We start from the raw sequence: 19,278 nt of genomic DNA on the forward strand, positions 1-19,278 counted from the left end.
TCAGTATGCTATTCCAGTGAGATGTGTTATATGGTTTCAGAAAGTTAGAACACCTTTTATGAGTTCTTGATTGTGTTCTTGTAACCATACATTTGTTATCAAGCAACATTATAGTAATAATGATTTTAGGTCCTCTTGTGGGTACATAGTAGACAGCAAACTTTTCAGAGCTTATAAATATCCTGATATTCTGCAATTGTACTTTTCAGTGAATATGGTGGTACAGGTCCCTGGATGATAATAGTACTTGTTTAATTTGTTCATATAGAAATTGGGCGGGTATGTGTAGGTTAAATACAAATAAAAAAATCATCTGGGCCTATATGGTAAAAATGGTAGGCTGTAAAATCTTTGAATGTGTGGCGGGCTGTATCTGCCTGTATTTGAATGTACCAACTTAGGAATTATTGCTCACTCTCTGGCAACTATTTTGTAATAGTATAAAGGAAGGTCTTTGTAATCAGAAGATTGACAATAGCTCTACTGTATTAGTGTTGTATTGGCTTAGAAAGAACACCCAGGTCATCTATTCAACCACATGAAATAACTTCAAAAAACTTCCCTGTCCTCCAGAGGCATTTGATTTTGAATGAAGTATTTAAGAATATTTGCTACAACAACCCCCAAGAGTATCTATCCCTCTTCCTTGCCATGCATTATGCCCCTTCAGATACATTCACCAAGTCTCATTTTTTCACTTTGAAAGGAGGTATTATTTTCTGCTTTTTCTGATACTTTATCACTCTAATAGTAATAGGAAATTATGCTACTTCATATTTTAGAATATATTTACTTTTATTGAAAGGCAGTCTTACATAAAGGGGAGTAAATGACTACCTTTTAAGGTATAAATTGAAGACCAGGAAGGTTTAGGCTTTAGGTATACATCAGGAAGAGATGACTTCATTTGATTTATTTCAGTGGGGCACCTCCTGTTTTTTCTGTTGTTGGATCTTTTAAAAAAATAGTTCCATTACTTTTTATTGAGGTGTAGCACACATCTAGTAAATGCACAAATAATAGCCTTATGACTTTTCAAAAGGAACTGATCAATGAAACACGATCATCTCTTGCTTTTCTTTCTTTCTTTCTTTTATTTATTTATCTTTTGAGATGGAGTTTCACTCTTGTCGCTCAGGCTGGAGAACAATGGTGTGATCCCGGCTCACTGCAACCTCTGCCTTTCAGGTACAAGCGATTCTCCTGTCTCAGCATTCCAAGTAGCTCGGATTACAGGCATGTGCCACCATGCCTGTCTATTTTTTTGTATTTAGTAGAGACAGAGTTTCATCGTAACATGTTAGTCAGGCTGGTCACGAACTCCTGACCTCAGGTGATCTGCCCGCCTCGACCTCCGAAAGTGCTGGGATTACAAGCATGCGCCACTGCACCCGGCCTATCTCTTGCTTTTCAATCACTACCTTTTCCCAAAGAGAACCTCTCTTCTGACTTCTAACACCATGGCATGTGCCCCACCCCCCACCTTTTTTTTTTTTTGGAGACAGAGTCTCACTCTGGTTGCCCAGGCTGGAGTGCAGTGGTGGGATCTTGGCTCACTGCAACCTCCGCCTCCCAGGTTCAAGTGATTCTCCCACCTCAGCCTCCCAGGTAGCTGAGATTACAAGTGTGCACCACCATACCAGTTTAATTTTTTTTTTTTGTATTTTTAGTAGAGACAGGGTTTCACCGTGTTGGCCAGATTGGTCTCGAACTCCTGACCTCAAGTGATCTGCCCACCTCAGCCTCCCAAAGTGCTGGGATTACAGGCACGAGCCACTGCGCCCGGCCTGCATCTGCTTTTTGCTCAGCATAATGTTTGTGAGATTTGTTCATGTTGTATATAGTAGCTCACTAATTCTAATGAACATATGTGTGCATTTCTCTGAGGTATGTACTTAGAAGTGGAATTAAGTGCTGGGTTATAGGTTATGTTCAGCTTTCATAGATATTGCTAAATAATTTTCCCAAGCATTTGTACCAGTTGCATCCTTACCAGCAGTGTGAGATTTTTAGTTGCTCTATCCTTGCCCAGACTTGGTATTATCTTTCTTTTAAATTTTAGCCATTCTGGTGGGATTATGGTATTATGTTGTGGTTTTAGTTTAGTTTAATATGGTATTATGGTATTTATGTTGTGGAGCACTTGTTCTGGAAAATCATGCCAGTTAATGCCAATTAAGAATAAACAAATCCCAAACAAGTATTGGAGGCTTTTTAAAAAAGTTGATGGGATCTTGATAGTTAAGAAGCCCTTTTTCATCTTCTTTTTGACTATTCAAGGATAAATGGAGTTGGAGATCTGTTGAATTCCAGTTTAGTAAAATGTTACCATTTGAGTTTTTCATATCCATATTATCTTTTAATGGATTTCCTTCCTCTCCCCTTTCTTAAATAAGGATCGTTCAACCTTTTCTCATCAACTCAAGGTTATCAGGAGGAACAGTAATGATTATATTATACTTGACCTTCAGGGGCTGTGTGGGACATAAGATCCCATTATTCAGTCCCCACTGCATGGCCTTCCTCATATACAAAAGTGATCTAATGCTGCCATGTTTTTAAATTTTGTTTATTTATTTATGAGACGGAGTCTTTCTCTGTCGCCCAGACTGGAGTGCAGTGGTGCGATCTCGGCTCACTGCAACCTCTGTCTCCCAGGTTCAAGTGATTCTCCTGCCTCAGCCTCCCGAGTAGCTGCGACTACAGGCGCACGCCACCACACCCGGCTGATTTTTTTATTTTTTAGTAGAGATGGGCTTTCACTATATTGGCTAGCCTGATCTTGAACTCCTTATCTTGTGATCCGCCCGCCTCAGCCTCCCGAAGTGCTAGGATTACAGGCATGAGCCGCCGCGCCCGGCCTGCTGCCATGATTTTCAGATATTGATTTTGTCTTCCTGTTCCAGATACTGACTTTGTCTTCCTGTTCCAGATATAACCAACCATATGATCTTAGACAAGTGACTTCATAATTCTTAGCATCAGCTTCTGAAAAATTGGGATAGTGCTGTCTGTTTTATAGGACTCTTGAGTTTTGTGAAGATTAAGTAAGAATATATAGTCAAATTAGTAGTATAGTACCTGGCACACTGAACCTTTGGTAGTGGTGCTGGATATTGTAGAGGATAAATACACTGGTAGAAATCCCTGCCTTTGAGGTGCTCACGTTCTGGAGGGGAAGACAGGCAAAAAAATCAGTGATGGTGATGTGTCATGCCAGGTGCCATAAGAAAGTTAACCACTCACAGGTTCCTATGGGAGCATAGAGGAGCAGCAGCCAGCCCCAAGGACATCAGTGAACACACAGCTTTCATTGTTCCCCTTCTTGTAATAATTACACCAGTAGTAAAAATGAGTAAAATGGTTTTTATTCTGTGTTTATAAAGCATGATTCATATTAGGTGAGAAAGCGAATCACTTTTTCCAAATGAATCTTAAGCTGTGCTTTCTGGTCTTGGACTTAAATTTAATATTTTCGACCCCAAAGTGATTAGGTCTTCTTGCAGCAAAGTGCCAGGAATAGGTATATATATATTTTTTTATTCTGCAGATATTTGAATACCTAACTTTGTCTCCAGGTTACTGTATTATCTACTCGGGAAAACAAAAGCAAAAAAAGCCCCATCCTCACAGTGGGTGGAAGGGAGAGAAGGCTGACAGTTAAGAGAAGGCTGACAGTTAAGCCTGGGAAGGCTTCTGAGGAAGAGATGTTTGAACTGAAACCTAGTGGTTACAGAAACCTTAACCAGGAAAAGAATGGGTGGGGGTAGAGGCAGGGAGGGGCTCCCACCGGAGGCTGTCAGCTTCCTCATTTCAGAACTTGAGGTGGACTAGGCAAATCCAAATGTCCCTTTTATTGCTTTTATTCCCAGGATATGTAAGCTAGAGGAAGCCCTCATTTTGTCTCTTCTATGTTGTATGCAGCTTGCTTGTTTGTCCTGTAGTTCATGTTAAATTAAATCAGTTATAGTGCTCACCATGTAGCAAATGGCTCACAAATGATGCCATTACTCATATAAGGTAGAGTTGGTGAAGGGTACTCAGTTCCAGGGGAGCAGGCACATCCTCAGGCTGCAGGCCAGAAGGCTTTTCCCCAGCATTCCTAGCTACAGGTTTCTCAGTGTCCTTGGTGGACAGTTGGGTGAACCAGCGGAGGGCCAGTTCCTTCTTAGCTAATCTGTAATGAATGCTTCGTTCTTGTAGTAGTGGTCTAGGCTTTGCTATTATGTTTAGTCGGTTGTTTTGTCTCAGCCCTCATCAGCTGTAGAGTCTGGTGATGGAGCAGCAAGAGCTAGTGTGAGACCTGTCGAGTCTCCCTAGTTCCTTTCTCCTGGAGAATAGGGCATAGGGAGAGGGCAGAGTTCTTTCTTCCTGTTTCTGCCTCTGGCTGTGAGATATAAAATAAGGAAATTGTTGACATTCTCTTTAGCCCACCTTTGTTCTAAATTCTGTCTTTTGTAATTTGGTAGAAAGAAAAAAAAAAGAAAAACATACACACACAAAATGAACATGAGACAAATTCTAGAGAACTAGATTCAAACCTCTGATACCGTTTTTACTAAGTGACCTTAGGCAAGAAGACTCAGCTTCTGTGTTTTATTGATTTTATTGATTTTTAATTTTTTCACAATTTAACATTCCTGCACAATCTAGATGCATCTTAAAATCAGTTCTTTTTAAGTTGTATATAAAGTTATGATGCATTTTATGATTGGTGATGTCTTGGATTTGATGAAATACGGTATTTTGTCTTAACTATTGGAATTAACAGATCGTCTTATTTACTTCATGTGGATTTATTGTTAGGATTAACAAGGCTAATTTATAGGGCCGATTAAATATTTGTATGTGCCAGAATAAGCATTCTCTATGCCCTTTTTATCTATTATTAATACTTTATATAGTGACTGTCGCTAGTAAGCATTAAAGTAGTAGCTATTGCTATAATTAGTTTTTTATTACTGTTCTGTTCAAGCTTCATAAAAACCCTGTGAGGTGATAGTTTTATAACTGATGATTCTGAGACACAGGGAATTATGTAATTCAACAGCGTGGTTCATTATAGCACTTTCCTCTCTACCACTCTGCCTGTCTTCATTTGCCAGAGGAAAGGCTGAAGCTACGTGATCCTTCAAAGCTATTCTACAAGCCAGTGGTTCTGTTTGGGTGACAGTCTGCTGCTGTTCCGAAGCCCATCCACATTTCTAGTAATTACTCCTATGTCTGCATAGCTTAGTGGTCGCCCAGTGATTGGCGACTTTATGCTTAGATACCTCAAGCCAGTGTCTTCTGCCAGTGGATTGTGAATTTTGTCCAGTTTTACTGTTGCTTTTTGGGGGAAAAATTTGCTGAGCTACTCATTTTATCATGTCAGACACCCTACCCCTCCTTTAGATTTACTCTTGTAGGTACCATTTATTTGCTCTTCATTCATTCTTGCAGCAAAAATGTTCTGAGTTTACTTTGCCTAAAGTGCATCCTTTAGGATTTTCTTTAGTGAGCATATGTTAGTGTTACACTCCCAAGTTTTTTTTGTATGAGCATGCATTCATTTTACTCTGATTTGTGAAGAATATTTTCATTGAGTGGATTTCTTGGTTGTCAGTTATTTGGTTTTATGTGTTCTGATATGGGTTTATCTTGCTTAGGACCTGTTAGGTATTTAAACTTGTGAATTAGTTTTTTTTTTTTTTTTTTAAATCAGTCTAGGAAGTTGCTACTTATCTCTTTAAATAATTCCTTGCCTCCTTCCTTAATCCATTTTCTCTCTCTGGACTGCTTGCTAAATGCATATCAGATCTTTTTACTCTGTCATCCATGTTTTTAAACCTTGTTTTTTTTTTTTTTTTTATATTGTTCTTTTTGTCTCTGCTGCATTCTGTGTAATTTCTTCTTCCAAGGAAGATTCTCCTCTTACCCGTCATGGCAACCTTCCCTACAGACATTTGTGGGTAGGGATTTGGTGGATTTTGTTTCACTTGTGCTGTTTAGGGGTATAGCCCTTTTGTGGTTCCAGCTCAGTGTGGAGAGGGACATTTTTTAGTCATGGGTGGGACCTGGGCCTGGCTCTTGAATTATGTCCTTGCTTCCTTTAAGAATGCCAAAACTGGCCACGTGCAGTGGCTTACCCCTGTAATCCTAGCATTTTGGGAGGCTGAGGTGGGAGCATTGCTTGAGCCTAGGAGTTCGAGACTAGTGCGGGCAACATAGTGAGACCCTGTCTCTACCCCAAAAAGAAAACCAAAGCCACAGTTTTGTATAGATCTGTCATGACTTCACGATAAAGACCTCTGGATCTCCACTTATCTCTCTGGGTTCTTTCTTCCTTGACTTGGAAATTCCTTGATGTTAAGGGTGATTATTATTATTATTTAAAAAATATTTTAGCTGACATTTTAGTTTTCAGTGAAAGGATTGTCCCGTCATTATCGGAAATGGATGGCTCCCTTCCATTCATCCTAGGGCCATATAGTCTTTTATATTTACCCACATATTTACGATTGCCAGTGCTCTCCATTCCTTCGCTTAGATCCAAGTCTGTATCCAGTGTTGTTTCCCTTTAGCCTGAAGAACTGTAAGCATTTCTTGTAGCGTGGGTCAGCATAGTTACTCCCAGACCTTAGTGTTGGCTTCACATTTAGATGAATCTCTGCGCCTATTTAGCAGGACTGCTAAAACAGTTATAGTGAGATACAGACTAGAGGTCATCTGTTGATCTTAGACTGAAATTCTTGCATGGCTAGCATTTAGTTTTATACAATCCAGTATAAAACTGACTACATAAATGTGCATGCTAGGTTGTCATCATGCTATTTTTGGTAGTATTCAGTGTCCTCTCCCACCTCACACTTTGGTCAGGAAGAAAAACTGCCACAAAGCCAAGAACAGTTAGTTACCCTTATCTGAAGACCCTTTGATTTACTGATATACATAATATGAAAATTGGTAATTTAATAGGTAGATTTTGTTTACATTCAGCAGTGAAAGCCCTTATGTTTAATGTAGGGGAAATAAGTGAAAGTAGTTGACATATTACATTGTAGTTCATTCCTTTGATGTTATGAAAGCTCCTTAACATTTTCACTTTTCAGAGAGGGTTTCAACTCCCTGGATGATTCTCTTAATGAGAAATAATGTTCTTTCAGAGCATAAAGCTGACCTTGTTATTTTCAACTTGAAAACATTTCAATGGCCCCACTGTTGTACAGAGTGAAGTATTCCCTCCTAGTAAAAGGCATAAAAGATCCTTCAGTTCAGTTCCTTGTGTGTCTGTCCAGCTTTGTGTCCTGCCACTTTTGTATTGTGTGGTCCAGCAGTAGTCCTGAATGCCTTGACCACACCTTGGCATTTTACACCTCTGAGCCCTTTTCCTATTGTGTCCTCCTTTTCCTGAAATTCCTTATTTTAATCTGGTGAAAGCCCACTTATCTGTTAAAAGCCAGGTTTTGCAGCCTTTGTGATTATCTTCCCCTGTTCTTCAGAGTTTATTTTTCCTTTCTCTGCTGCTGTGTAGCCTTATGCATAATTCTGTTATTGAACTTTGCACAAAACAGTGTAATTATTTAAATGGAGGTTTGAATCCAACAGTAAGTTGGAGACTCTTTGAGGGCATTGTTTATGTGTTGGCTCTTAATAATCATGTATTAAATGTTGAATAAATGAATGAATTACCATATGAAACCATGTAAGTGAGAAATGGGAATATACGCTTCTTCTAATGACTGTAATAAGTGAGCAGAGAAATTAAAAAGTACCATTATCACCCCTTTTATGTTAATTGTAATGTCTTCTTGGTTTACTTAAGTTTGCAATTTAATGTATTTATGAGGGCTTTTGGTTTTGAAAAACAAAATGATTTGCCACCTAATTGAAATAATTGTAAACAAGTAGAGTTGTCCTAAAGCCTGTTTTTCATTTTCATGAGCAGAATCCCACATGGCGAAGTCTCGATTTTGGAATTTTGCCAGACCGTCTTGATACATCTGTGTCTTGTTTCGTGGTGAAGATATGGGGTGGAAAGGAAGACATCTACCAGCTGTTGATTGAATGGAAAGTCTGTTTGGATGGGCTGAAATACTTGGGTCAGCAGGTAATTTTAGACTGTGGTTTCAAGTAGTTGTCATCTCCAAATTAACCTGTCTAACCTTTCTGTTTCTACATTTCCTATTATAAAGAGAGACTTTTATGACTGTTTACTTATATCACTAAGAGAGACCTTGATGATCATTTACATATGTTATTGTTTACTTATGTTACTTATGTTGTTATGTTTGAATCATTGCCTAGTTTAAAAAATACCTTTGAAGAAATTTATGAAGACAGATTTGTGTGTGTGTTTAGGAAAGAATGTGCTTTCTCGTAGCATTTTGCTTTTTCTGTCTTACTGGATGTCTTCACCTAGAATCTGAAAATTAAGTTGAAATATGGAATATCATGTTAAATACTTCTCTTTTGACCAGTAGAGTTATTCCAAGAATAAGAATAACTACTATTTATTGAGCACAGGATGCCTGGATTATATGCTGCTACTGGTTCTCCACCTTTGCTGTACCCATGACTGATGTAGCTAATCTACTACAGTTTCTTTTTTTTTTTTTTTGAGACAGAGTTTCACTCTTGTTTCCCAGGCTGGAGTACAGTGGCGCGATCTTGGCTCACCACAATCTCTGCCTCCCAAGTTCAAGAGATTCTCCTGCCTCAGCCTCCCAAGTAGCTGGGATTACAGGCATGCGCCACCATGCCCAGCTAATTTTTTGTATTTTAGTAGAGACAGGGTTTCTCCATGTTGGCCAGGCTGGTTTTGAACTCCTGACCTCAGGTGATCCACCTGCCTCGGCCTCCCAAAGTGCTGGGGTTATAGATGTGAGCCACTGCGCCTGGCCTCTACAGTTATCTTTTAACTGGGCTCAAAAGTAGCTCCATAATATTTTCTTTCTTCCTTTCTTTTATTTACTTCTTCTTTTTTTTTTTTTTAAATTAAAGATAGGGTCTCGCCCTGGTGCCTAGGCTGGAGTGCAGTGGTGTGATCATAGCTGTGTAGCCTCAAACTCCTGGGCTCAAGCGATCCTTTCTGCCTCAGCCTGAATCCCTCAGTACCTCCTGCCTCAGCAAGTAGCTGGGACTACAGGCAGGCACCACCATGCCCAGCTAATTTTTAATTTTGTTTTTTTGTAGAGATGGGTGTGAAAATGTGAGACAGGTCTCAGTTAATTTAGAAAGTTTATTTTGCCAACATAGGATGCGCCCGTGACACAGCCCCAGGAAGACATGTGCCCAAGGTGGTCAGGGCACAGCTTGGTTTTATACATTTTAAGGAAACATGAGACATCAGTCAATATGTGTAAGAAGTACATTGGTTCAGTCTGGAAAAGCAGGACAACTTGAAACAAAAGCAGGAAGACTCAAAGCAGGGAGGGAGCTGCCAGGTTACAGATAGGTGATACACAAATGGTTGCATTCTTTTGAGTTTCTGACTAGCCTTTCCAAAGGAGGCAAATCAGATATGCATCTATCTCAGTGAGCAGAGGGGTGACTTTGAATAGAATGGGAGGCAGGGTGCCCTAAGCAGTTTCCAGCTTGAGTTTTCCTTAATGATTTTGGGGGCCCAAGATGTTTTCCTTTCACATGGGGTTTTGCTATGTTGCCCGGGCTGGTTGTGAACTCCTAGGTTCCACCAGTCCTCCTGCCTTGGCCTCCCGAAGTGCTGGGATTACAGGCATAAGCCACTGCTCGAGGCCTTCGGAATCCTTTCTAACAGTGTTCCAGCACAAATCTAGGAATCTGTTAGAATTGCAAATGAAATGAAACCTATTTGCTATCATCAGATATAGATTATTATAATTAATATTTATAGCAACCTTGTGAAGGTTGATATTATTGCCCTTATTTTCCAGATAAAAAAAATTGAGACTCTGAGACTTTAATAAATGATTCAGGATCACACAGCTGGAGCTAAAATTTAAATTCAAGTCTGACTGATTTAAAAATTCATTCTCTTTGTCCTATACTGCACTGGTATATACATGTGGTCCTTGGTAACCCCCCACCCCACCTTGGAATGAATCCTGTTTCTGTTTTGTTATGCCTCTGGTACTACTATTAAAGGTAACCATAAAATATTAGTCATGGATTATCTATAAACATCTTGAAGCTTTCTTCATATTTATTCAATATATTACTTTCTGAGATGTTTCTTATTAAACAATTTCATTCTGCATTTTTTCAGATTAAAAATCTGAAAATCTGGGCCAGGTGTAGTGGCTCATGCCTGTAACCTTGGGAGCACTTTGGAAGGCCGAGGCGGAAGGATCACTCGAAGCCAGGAGTTTGAGACCAGCCTGGCCAACATGGTGAAACCCTGTCTCTACTAAAAATACAAAAATTAGCTGGGCGCAGGCCGGGCGCGGTGGCTCAAGCCTGTAATCCCAGCACTTTGGGAGGCCGAGATGGGCGGATCACGAGGTCAGGAGATGGAGACCATCCTGGCTAACACAATGAAACCCCGTCTCTACTAAAAATACAAAAAAACACTAGCCGGGCGAGGTGGCGGGCGCCTGTAGTCCCACCTACTCGGGACGCTGAGGCAGGAGAATGGCGGGAACCCGGGAGGCGGAGCTTGCAGTGAGCCGAGATGGCGCCACTGCACTTCAGCCTGGGTGACAGAGCGAGACTCTGTCTCAAAAAAAAAAAAAAAAAAAAATTAGCTGGGCGCAGTGGCACGTGCCTGTAATCCCAGGTACTCAGGAGGCTGAGGTGGGAGAATTGCTTGAACCTGGGAGGTGGAGGTTGTAATGAGCCAACATGGTGCCACTGCACCCTAGCCTGGGTGACAGAGCGAGACTCTGTCTCAAAATAAAACAAAAACTAAAACTGAAAATCTAAAAAAAACGAAAAATCTCTGTGCTCATTTTGCTTACCATACTTTTGATTTTTAAATTTTTTACCTGTAGTCACCGTGTTGTAGTCTCTTAAACTTACTCCTCCTATTTAACTGAAATTTTGTATCCTTTGACCAGCATCTTGCCAAGCCTCCTCCCCTCCATGCAGCTTCTGCTAACCACCTTTCTGCTATTTCTATGAGTTCAACTTTTTTAGATTCCAGAGACAAATGAGATCATGCTCTTAACAGTTTTTTTATTTTGTGTACTATAGTGACCAGAACAGTGCATATAATATATATGTTTTTTTAAAATACATTCTAAACTACAATTCAAACATTTAAAAAAATTTTTTTATTTTTTTCCTGTTTTAGGGATTATCTTAATTAAAACTTAGAAAATAATGACTTTTGGTTTAGGCCAGGGCCTTTGTTTTCTCTTTTGCTACCAGGTACTTGTTGCCTTTAGACTGACAAACCAGATCCCTGTACTGGGGTATATACCCTATCTTCCCACATGCCGTACTTGGCTCTCTGTGGATAGACTCTGATATTAAGTACTTGTTTCTCTTCTATCTGAAAGTATCTACATTTCATGGAGGATGGTGCTTCTTAACATTGTGGTTGCAGGGCTCTAGGCCTGAAGGGCGTTTTTGGTCAGTGAAGATGGGCTTCATCATGTTTTCTAAGTCACACGTTCCTTCGGTGGTGGTCTTATTGACATACCCAGCTGAGCTTATATCTAACCCGCCCTAATTTCAGAGAGTTGGCATTCAGGTATCTTCGCATAAAGTTAGTTGTGCTTGAGTAACAGAGACCAAAAAAAAAAAAAAAAAGGAAAGAAAAAACACTTTGGGAAGCCGAGGCGGGCAGATCATGAGGTCAGGAGATCGAGACTGCCCTGGCTAACACAGTGAAACCTTGTCTCTACTAAAAATGCAAAAAAATTAGCCAGGCGTGGTGGTGGGCGCTTGTAGTCCCAGCTGCTCGGGGGGCTGAGGCAGGAGAATGGTGTGAACCCGGGAGGCGGAGTTTGCAGTGAGCCGAGATTGCGCCACTGCACTCCAGCCTGGGCGACAGAGTGAGACTCCGTCTCAAAACAAAAACAAAAACAAAAAAAAACATGTTTCTTAAAGCCAGATAGAAACTTAAGATCACTGTAGAAAGTCAAAACTTAACTATAAAATAGCTATAACAAGTAACATACTGCTAATAATAAGATTAGAGTTATAAAGTTTTGGAGGAACATGAGGCTAAGACATTTTAGGATAATAGCCAGAATCAGTTAGGTTCATTGATAGATCATATACTTCCTACCGGGTGTTGTTCTTTGTGTTAAGGATCCAGAGATTTGTAGGACAAGGTTCTTAGACCTGGTGTACTGATGATTGATGAATACCTTCATAGACAGCTGTGAGAGTGGTATGAGGAAGAGATATTTAGACCAGCTTGTATAGAATCAGGGATTAATGACTTCTGAATAAAGTATTTTTTTAAGTTAGGTTTATTGAGGTACAATTTACATGTCATAAAATTCACCCTTTTGAAAGTGTGCAATTCATTAAATTTGAAAAAAGGGCCAGGCGCGGTGGCTCAAGCCTGTAATCCCAGCACTTTGGGAGGCCGAGACGGGCGGATCACGAGGTCGGGAGATCGAGACCATCCTGGCTAACACGGTGAAACCCCGTCTGTACTAAAAAATACAAAAAACTAGCCGGGCGAGGTGGCGGGCGCCTGTAGTCCCAGCTACTCGGGAGGCTGAGGCAGGAGAATGGCGTAAACCCGGGAGGCGGAGCTTGCAGTGAGCTGAGATCCGGCCACTGCACTCCAGCCTAGGCCACAGAGTGAGACTCCGTCTCAAAAAAAAAAAAAAAAAAAAGGAAAAATGGATAGAGTTGAGTAACCACTACCATAATAAATAAAGCTACTATGAATATTTAAATATAGGTCTTTGTGTTTCTTTTGGGTAAGTCTCCAGGAATGGAATTGATGGGTCTAATGGTAAATGTATGTTGAAATTTATAAGAAATTGCCAGTTTTCCAAAGTGACTATAATATCCTGCATTCCCATCAGCAATGTATAATAGTTATATTTGTTTCACATCTTTACTAGCACTTGTGATTGTAGTCTTTGTAATTTTAACCATTCTAATGGGTTTGAGGTGGTATCTCATTGTAGTTTTAATTTGAATTTTCCTAATGACAAAATTAAATTGAGCCTTGTAAGCAAAAAAAGTCTATTTGAGATCGGTCTCTCTTTGTGTGAAGTATTTGTTCAGATCTGTTGCTCATTTTTAATTAGGTTGTTTGAATTACTGAGTTGTAAAGTTCTTTATGTATTCTGGATATAAATCAGTCCTTTATAAGATATGTTTTTTCCAATACTTTCTACCAGTTTGTGGCTTATCTTTTCATTTTTTAATGCTGGTAAAGTCCACTATGTCAATTTTTGCTATTGTGTTGCGTGCTTTTTGTGTCTTATCTTTGCCTAACCCAAGGTCACAAATACTTTTTCCTTTGTTTTCTTTTGTAAGTTTTCTTCTAAAAGTTTTACAGTTTTTGGTTTTACATTTACATCAGTGATCCATTTTGAATTTTATGTGTAAAGTGCAAGGTTCATTGTTTTGCAAGTGGATGAACAATTGTTCCTGTACTCTTTGTTGCAAAGGCAATTGTTTCTCCATTGAATTACCTTGTCATCTTTGTTGAGAATCAGTAGTTGAGAATCATTTGTTTGGTTCTGTTTCTGGACTCTCTGTTCTGTTTCATTGATCTGCATTTCTGTCCTAATGCCAATACCAAATTGTCTTGATTACTGTAGTTTTAAAATGTGTCTAGAATTCAGTCAATGAGTTCTCCAACTTTGTTCTGTTTTCAAAAATTTTCTGGCTATTCTAGGTCTTTGGCCTTTCCATATATACTTTAGAACAGTTTGTCAATTTCTATAAAAATCCTGTGATTTTGATAGATGTTGAATCTAAGAAAATTTGGGGAGAATTAACATCTTAATAGTATTGAGTCTTTCAGTCTATAGATATGATATGTCTCTCCATTTGTAAAAATTTTCTTTGGTTTCATGCATCAGTGTTTTGTAGTTTTCAGCATACAGATCTTGCACATATTTTGTTAGATTTGTACCTATAGATTTTTTGCTAATTTAAGTGGTATTTCTTTTTTAATATTTCTGTTTTCAATTTTTTTACTAGTATATGTAGAAATATATATCTCTGTACTGAGCTTGTATTCTACACCCTTGTTAAACTCAAAAATGAAATCTGGTACTTTTTTTGGTAGATCTTTTGTAGATTGCTTACATGAGTCATGTATCATCCTAACTTTTGTGTTACGGAAGAAATTCTTGTGCTTAGTTTTGGTGGTTAGAACTTTGTATTAATAACAACAGCAATTGTTAGTATTTGGGTATCTTTTTTATTTTTTTTGTTTGAGACGGAGTCTCTCTCTGTTGCCCAGGCTGGAGTGCAGTGGCCGGATCTCAGCTCACTGCAAGCTCCGCCTCCTGGGTTTACGCCATTCTCCTGCCTCAGCCTCCCGAGTAGCTGGGACTACAGGTGCCCGCCACCTCGCCCGGCTAATTTTTGTATATATATATATATTTTTAGTAGAGACGGGGTTTCACCGTGTTAGCCAGGATGGTCTCGATCTCCTGACCTCGTGATCCGCCCGTCTCGGCCTCCCAAAGTGCTGGGATTACAGGCTTGAGCCACTGTGCCCGGCCTGTGTTTGGGTATCTTTTTACATACATACAATGACCTGGAGCTTTTTGAAGATCATGTGCGCAAGTATTGTTCTCTTTCTCAGTATTTAAGAAAACAAGCTCAGAAAGATTAAGTGATTTGCCAAAGATCACACAGTGTTTGGTGGATTTAGGCCATTAGTTGTTTCATTGCTCAGACTGTATGTATTACTCATTTCACTAATCTTAGCAGCTGTCTTAAAAAGTATGCTGTTTTTCGTAAGATACCAAAATATGAGGTTGTGGTTAAGTTCTAAGTTCTATAGTTTCCATATTAGGATTCTAACACAATTATTGTTAGGCCATTAACTTGTAATTGATAAGTAAAGGATAGTACACATTACGCTTATTAGCATAATTTAACAGTTCTGAAATGTACACAGTGTGTGCAATATGATATCGCCAATTTTGTCAAGCATGTTTGTTAGGAACAGAGGGATCTTTCCGAACTTTATGGTTGCCTGATTCCTAATACATTATTAGATTTTTTAATCAATGATTTTACCTCTAATTTCCAAAAATACTTTCACATCTTCTTATCTCATTTTGTTTTTATGACCCTTGTGCAAGATAGGGCAGGAAGTGTTTTCTGGTGTTTGGCTGATGAAGGAATTAAAGTATACACCATTAACATTGCTAAACTACTATATGTTGGGTAGAGTGCAGGGTATCAGGGCTGTAAAACAAGTCAGAGTTCATTTCTCTGAAGAGCTCCTTATGACACAGAGTTGGAATTAGAACTCAGGTTACTTACTTTTTAGCCCCATATCTTTTCAAGTACTAGTACTATATTGTTTCTTATTTTTCAACGAACTATTTTAATGCCCGCCTTCATGAAGTTTACACTTTGAGAACTTCACCTTCATGTTAGATTTGTTTCTCCCCATGCTTTCCCCATCCCTTTCTTTAAGTGTATATTTTTATTTTCTTCTAATTTTCTTTTTCTTTTTTTTTTTTTTGAGACGGAGTCTCGCTCTGTGGCCCAGGCTGGAGTGCAGTGGCCCGATCTCAGCTCACTGCAACCTCCGCCTCCCGGGTTTACGCCATTCTCCTGCCTCAGCCTCCCGAGTAGTTGGGACTACAGGCGCCCGCCACCTCGCCTGGCTAATTTTTTGTATTTTTTAGTAGAGACAGGGTTTCACCGTGTTAGCCAGGATGGTCTTGATCTCCCGACCTCGTGATCCGCCCGTCTCGGCCTCCCAAAGTGCTGGGATTACAGGCTTGAGCCACCGCGCCCGGCCTCTTCTAATTTTCTTTGTGGACAATTTGGACAATTTAGAAAAGCACAGTAAAGAGAATAAAAAATTACACATAATTCTTCTGCCCAGCTGTAACTGTTGTTAAAGTTTTGGTGAATTTAATTTTAATCTTTTTTTCCCCAGGTATATATGTGTAAAAATGTTTTATGTTTATAAAATTTCAGGATCCTTCTAATCTTGAGACTGCTTCCATAATGTTTTCTCTTTTCTAAGATGAAAAACTCCTTGAGATTGATTTACAGTTTTTATTTTAAGTTTATGATTGCAGACTCATCTTTTGGTATTGTATTCAGTTCAGTAAATGATGTGGATAAACAGGGAGTATGTGATTAATTTTGCTTTCGTGATAGAGGTAGGAGATATGGAAGTCAGGGAAATGTTCACAGGAATGTTCTGCTGCTGGCTTTGACTGCTTTCCATCTCTAGGTAGAGAAAGGAGAGATTCTATTCTGGTAGTCCTTCTTGTCTTTCCCCCACTTGAACGTTCACTTAAAACCTTCAGGGCAGAAGAATTTTATTTGTTTTGCCACAACTCTTTCTGATGAATTAACTAAATCTATTTGTATATTTAATAGTTGGACACTTTATACTACTTCGAGTTTTTTTTTTTTTTTAATCTGAGTTCCTTAATTTTTTATTTTTTTTATTATTTATTTATTTATTTATTTTTTTGAGACGGAGTCTCGCTCTGTCGCCCAGGCTGGAGTGCAGTGGTGCGATCTCGGCTCACTGCAACCTCGGCCTTCCAGATTCAAACAATTCTGCCTCACTCAGCCTCCCTAGTAGCTGGAATAACACATGTGCACTGCCGCGCCCAGCTAATTTCTTTTTCTTGTCTTTTTCCTTTTTGTTTTTTGAGACAAGGTCTTGCATGGTCGTCCAGGCTGGAGTGCAGTGGCGCGATCTCGGCTCACTGCAAGCTCCGCCTCCCGGGTTCATGCCATTCTCCTGCCTCAGCCTCCCGAGTATCTGGGACTTCAGGTGCCGGCCACCACGTCCGGCTAATTTTTTGTACTTTTAGTAGAGACGGGGTTTCACCGCGTTAACCAGGATGATCTCCAACTCCTGACCTCGTGGTCTGCCCACCTTGACCTCACAAAGTGCTGGGATTACAGGTGTGAGCCACCGCGCCTGGCCCCAAGTTTTGTATTTTTAGTAGAAACATGGTTTCGCCATGTTGGCCAGACTGGTCTCATTTCTGACCTCAAGTGATCCGCCCGCCTCTGCCTTCCGAAGTGCTGGAAGTGCTGGGATTACAGGCGTGAGTCACCGGAGCCTGGCCTCAGTTCCTTAATTTTTAAAGTTTTATTCCTTCCACCTTTTAAATGAAGTTTAATTTGGGATGCACTGACTGAAGCTCACCTCGTCTGAAATAGAGTGGTTTGCAGACAATAATAAAAGAGAGTGGTTTAGGGATTGGATGCTATTGCCTTTTAAAAAATTGTCTTTTTGAAAATGGAATATATTAATCTTATATGTTTGTTCTAGGGCTTCATTTTTTTTCTTCTTTTTAAGACGAGGTTGTGCTCCCTCACCCATGCTGGAGTGCAGTGGTGTGATCATGGCTCACTGAAGCCTTGACAGCCCAGGCTCCAGCAGTCTTCCCACCTCAGCCTCCCGAGTAGCTGGGACCACAGGCGTGCACCATCACGCCCGTCTAATATTTTTTATTGTTATTGTTATTTGTAGAGAAGAGGTCTTGCTATGTTGCCCAGGCTGGTCTTGAACTCCTGAGCTTAAGCTATCTATCTATCCATGTCTGCCTCCCAAAGTGCTGGGAATATAGACGTGAGCTATGGTGCCAGGCGTAGGCTTCATATTTTAAAAATTACTTTTAGACTTAATGAATTGTGTTTTCTTTGGGTTCAGAGAGTGTAGAATATGCATCTGAATGCCCTATTGTTCAGGAATAGCCATTCTGTAACAACCTCAGGAAATGTTTGTGAAAGATATGTGAGTGATGGTGCCTGTAATGGCATGTGATAGTTTTGCAAGGCCTTTGATTAAAGCAGGAAATGCTGAATTGATCTCCTGGTCTTTTGAATAGTGATTGGTTTTCTGCTAGTATGTTTAGATGTAGTCAGCCTGTTTCTCAGTATTGAAGTAGATCCTGTTATAACTGTCATTCTCTGGTTATATTAAAACATTATTGGAATAAAAATAACGAATACTGACGGTATTTTTCTCCTCTCTTAGATTCATGCCCGAAACCAAAATGAAATAATTTTTGGGCTGAATGACGGCTACTATGGTGCTCCATTTGAACATAAGGTGAGAGGATCCTTCTGATGTTATGAATTTTGTTCAGTGCAGGTGTGCCTTGCAGGTGTACAGGATAGATATAATCCTGAAAAGCTCTGTGTAAATAGAATCATGCTTTAAATTTGTTGCTTTGTGTGGCTTAAGGTGAATCTTTTTAATGTGAAAACTCATTCTGTAAGGCACATAACCATCCAGTCCATCTATTCTAAATCCAGGTTATATTAATTTTTCTAAAGGAAATCTGGAACTAGCTATTTTCTCTTATTCTACATAGTTCTTTGGGGGTTAAGAAAGGATGGTGAATTTTGATCAAATGCAATACAGTTTTATTAAATGTTTCAGATCTCTCATAACTTTCAATACATTTAAGAAACTATGAATCAGCTTGTTTTATAGTCAGCATTATCTCTACATCTAAAAGTTATTAGAGAAAGGAAAAGGAAGTGAATTCATATTTACCAAGTACCTACTATCTATGGTACTGTGCCAGCTGATTCTTGTCCTTTTCCCCAGTTAATACTAGCCAAAACCAATGTGGTATGTTTTGTCCTTTCCATTTTATAGTTAAGGAAAAAGGTTGTTTGAGATGAACTTCATAGGTTCATCCATCTAGCTGAGCTGAAATTTCAGGCTGCCTGCCTCTAAAGCCTGTGCTTTTTCTATTCTACTATGGTGTTCCACTTAGCAACCCTGTGCATTATTTGCTCTTAGTGATCATGTTGCTTCATAGCTCTTGGTTGTCTGAAATGCTATTGCTTAGAGTACTTCATTTTTTCAACAACATTTTGTTGAGTGCCTGCTGTATGTCAGCTGCTCTACTGTACTCCGAGTGCTAAGAACACAGTGGTGAGCAAATGGATAATTTCCTGCTGTTGAGGAGTATATGGAGGAGGCAAACACTGATACAGTAATCTAACAGATAAACATGTAAACACAAATGGTGGTAAATGGTATATAAGCATATAAGGAGGGCCTAACCTATTCTAAGGGCTCAAGAAAGGTCTTCTTGGGGACTTGACTTTTAAAGCTATGCTCCAGATTATGAATAGAAGTGAACTGTGTAAAGGGAGTAGGGGCTGAATAGAGAGAATATTTCGGGCAGTGGAGGTTAATGTGTTGGAAGACCA

At 39.5% G+C, this 19,278-nt stretch overlaps 1 protein-coding gene across 3 annotated transcripts in view; it reads left to right on the forward strand.

Moving 5' to 3' along the window:
• Positions 1 to 19,278, forward strand: part of UVRAG (UV radiation resistance associated) — a 335,807-nt gene that overhangs the window by 58,725 nt on the left and 257,804 nt on the right. For 2 of the 3 annotated variants that reach the window (XM_023209367.1, XM_023209368.1), the window contains exons 4-5: positions 7,928 to 8,089; positions 18,086 to 18,160. In XM_023209367.1, coding sequence (XP_023065135.1) covers positions 7,928 to 8,089; positions 18,086 to 18,160 — 237 coding nt within the window. The remainder of the gene's footprint in view (positions 1 to 7,927; positions 8,090 to 18,085; positions 18,161 to 19,278) is intronic. The other variant, XM_023209369.1, reaches the window with a different exon arrangement.

This window comes from Piliocolobus tephrosceles, chromosome 13 (genome assembly GCF_002776525.5).
Source record: "Piliocolobus tephrosceles isolate RC106 chromosome 13, ASM277652v3, whole genome shotgun sequence".
In the NCBI taxonomy this organism is placed as follows: Eukaryota; Metazoa; Chordata; class Mammalia; order Primates; family Cercopithecidae; genus Piliocolobus; species Piliocolobus tephrosceles.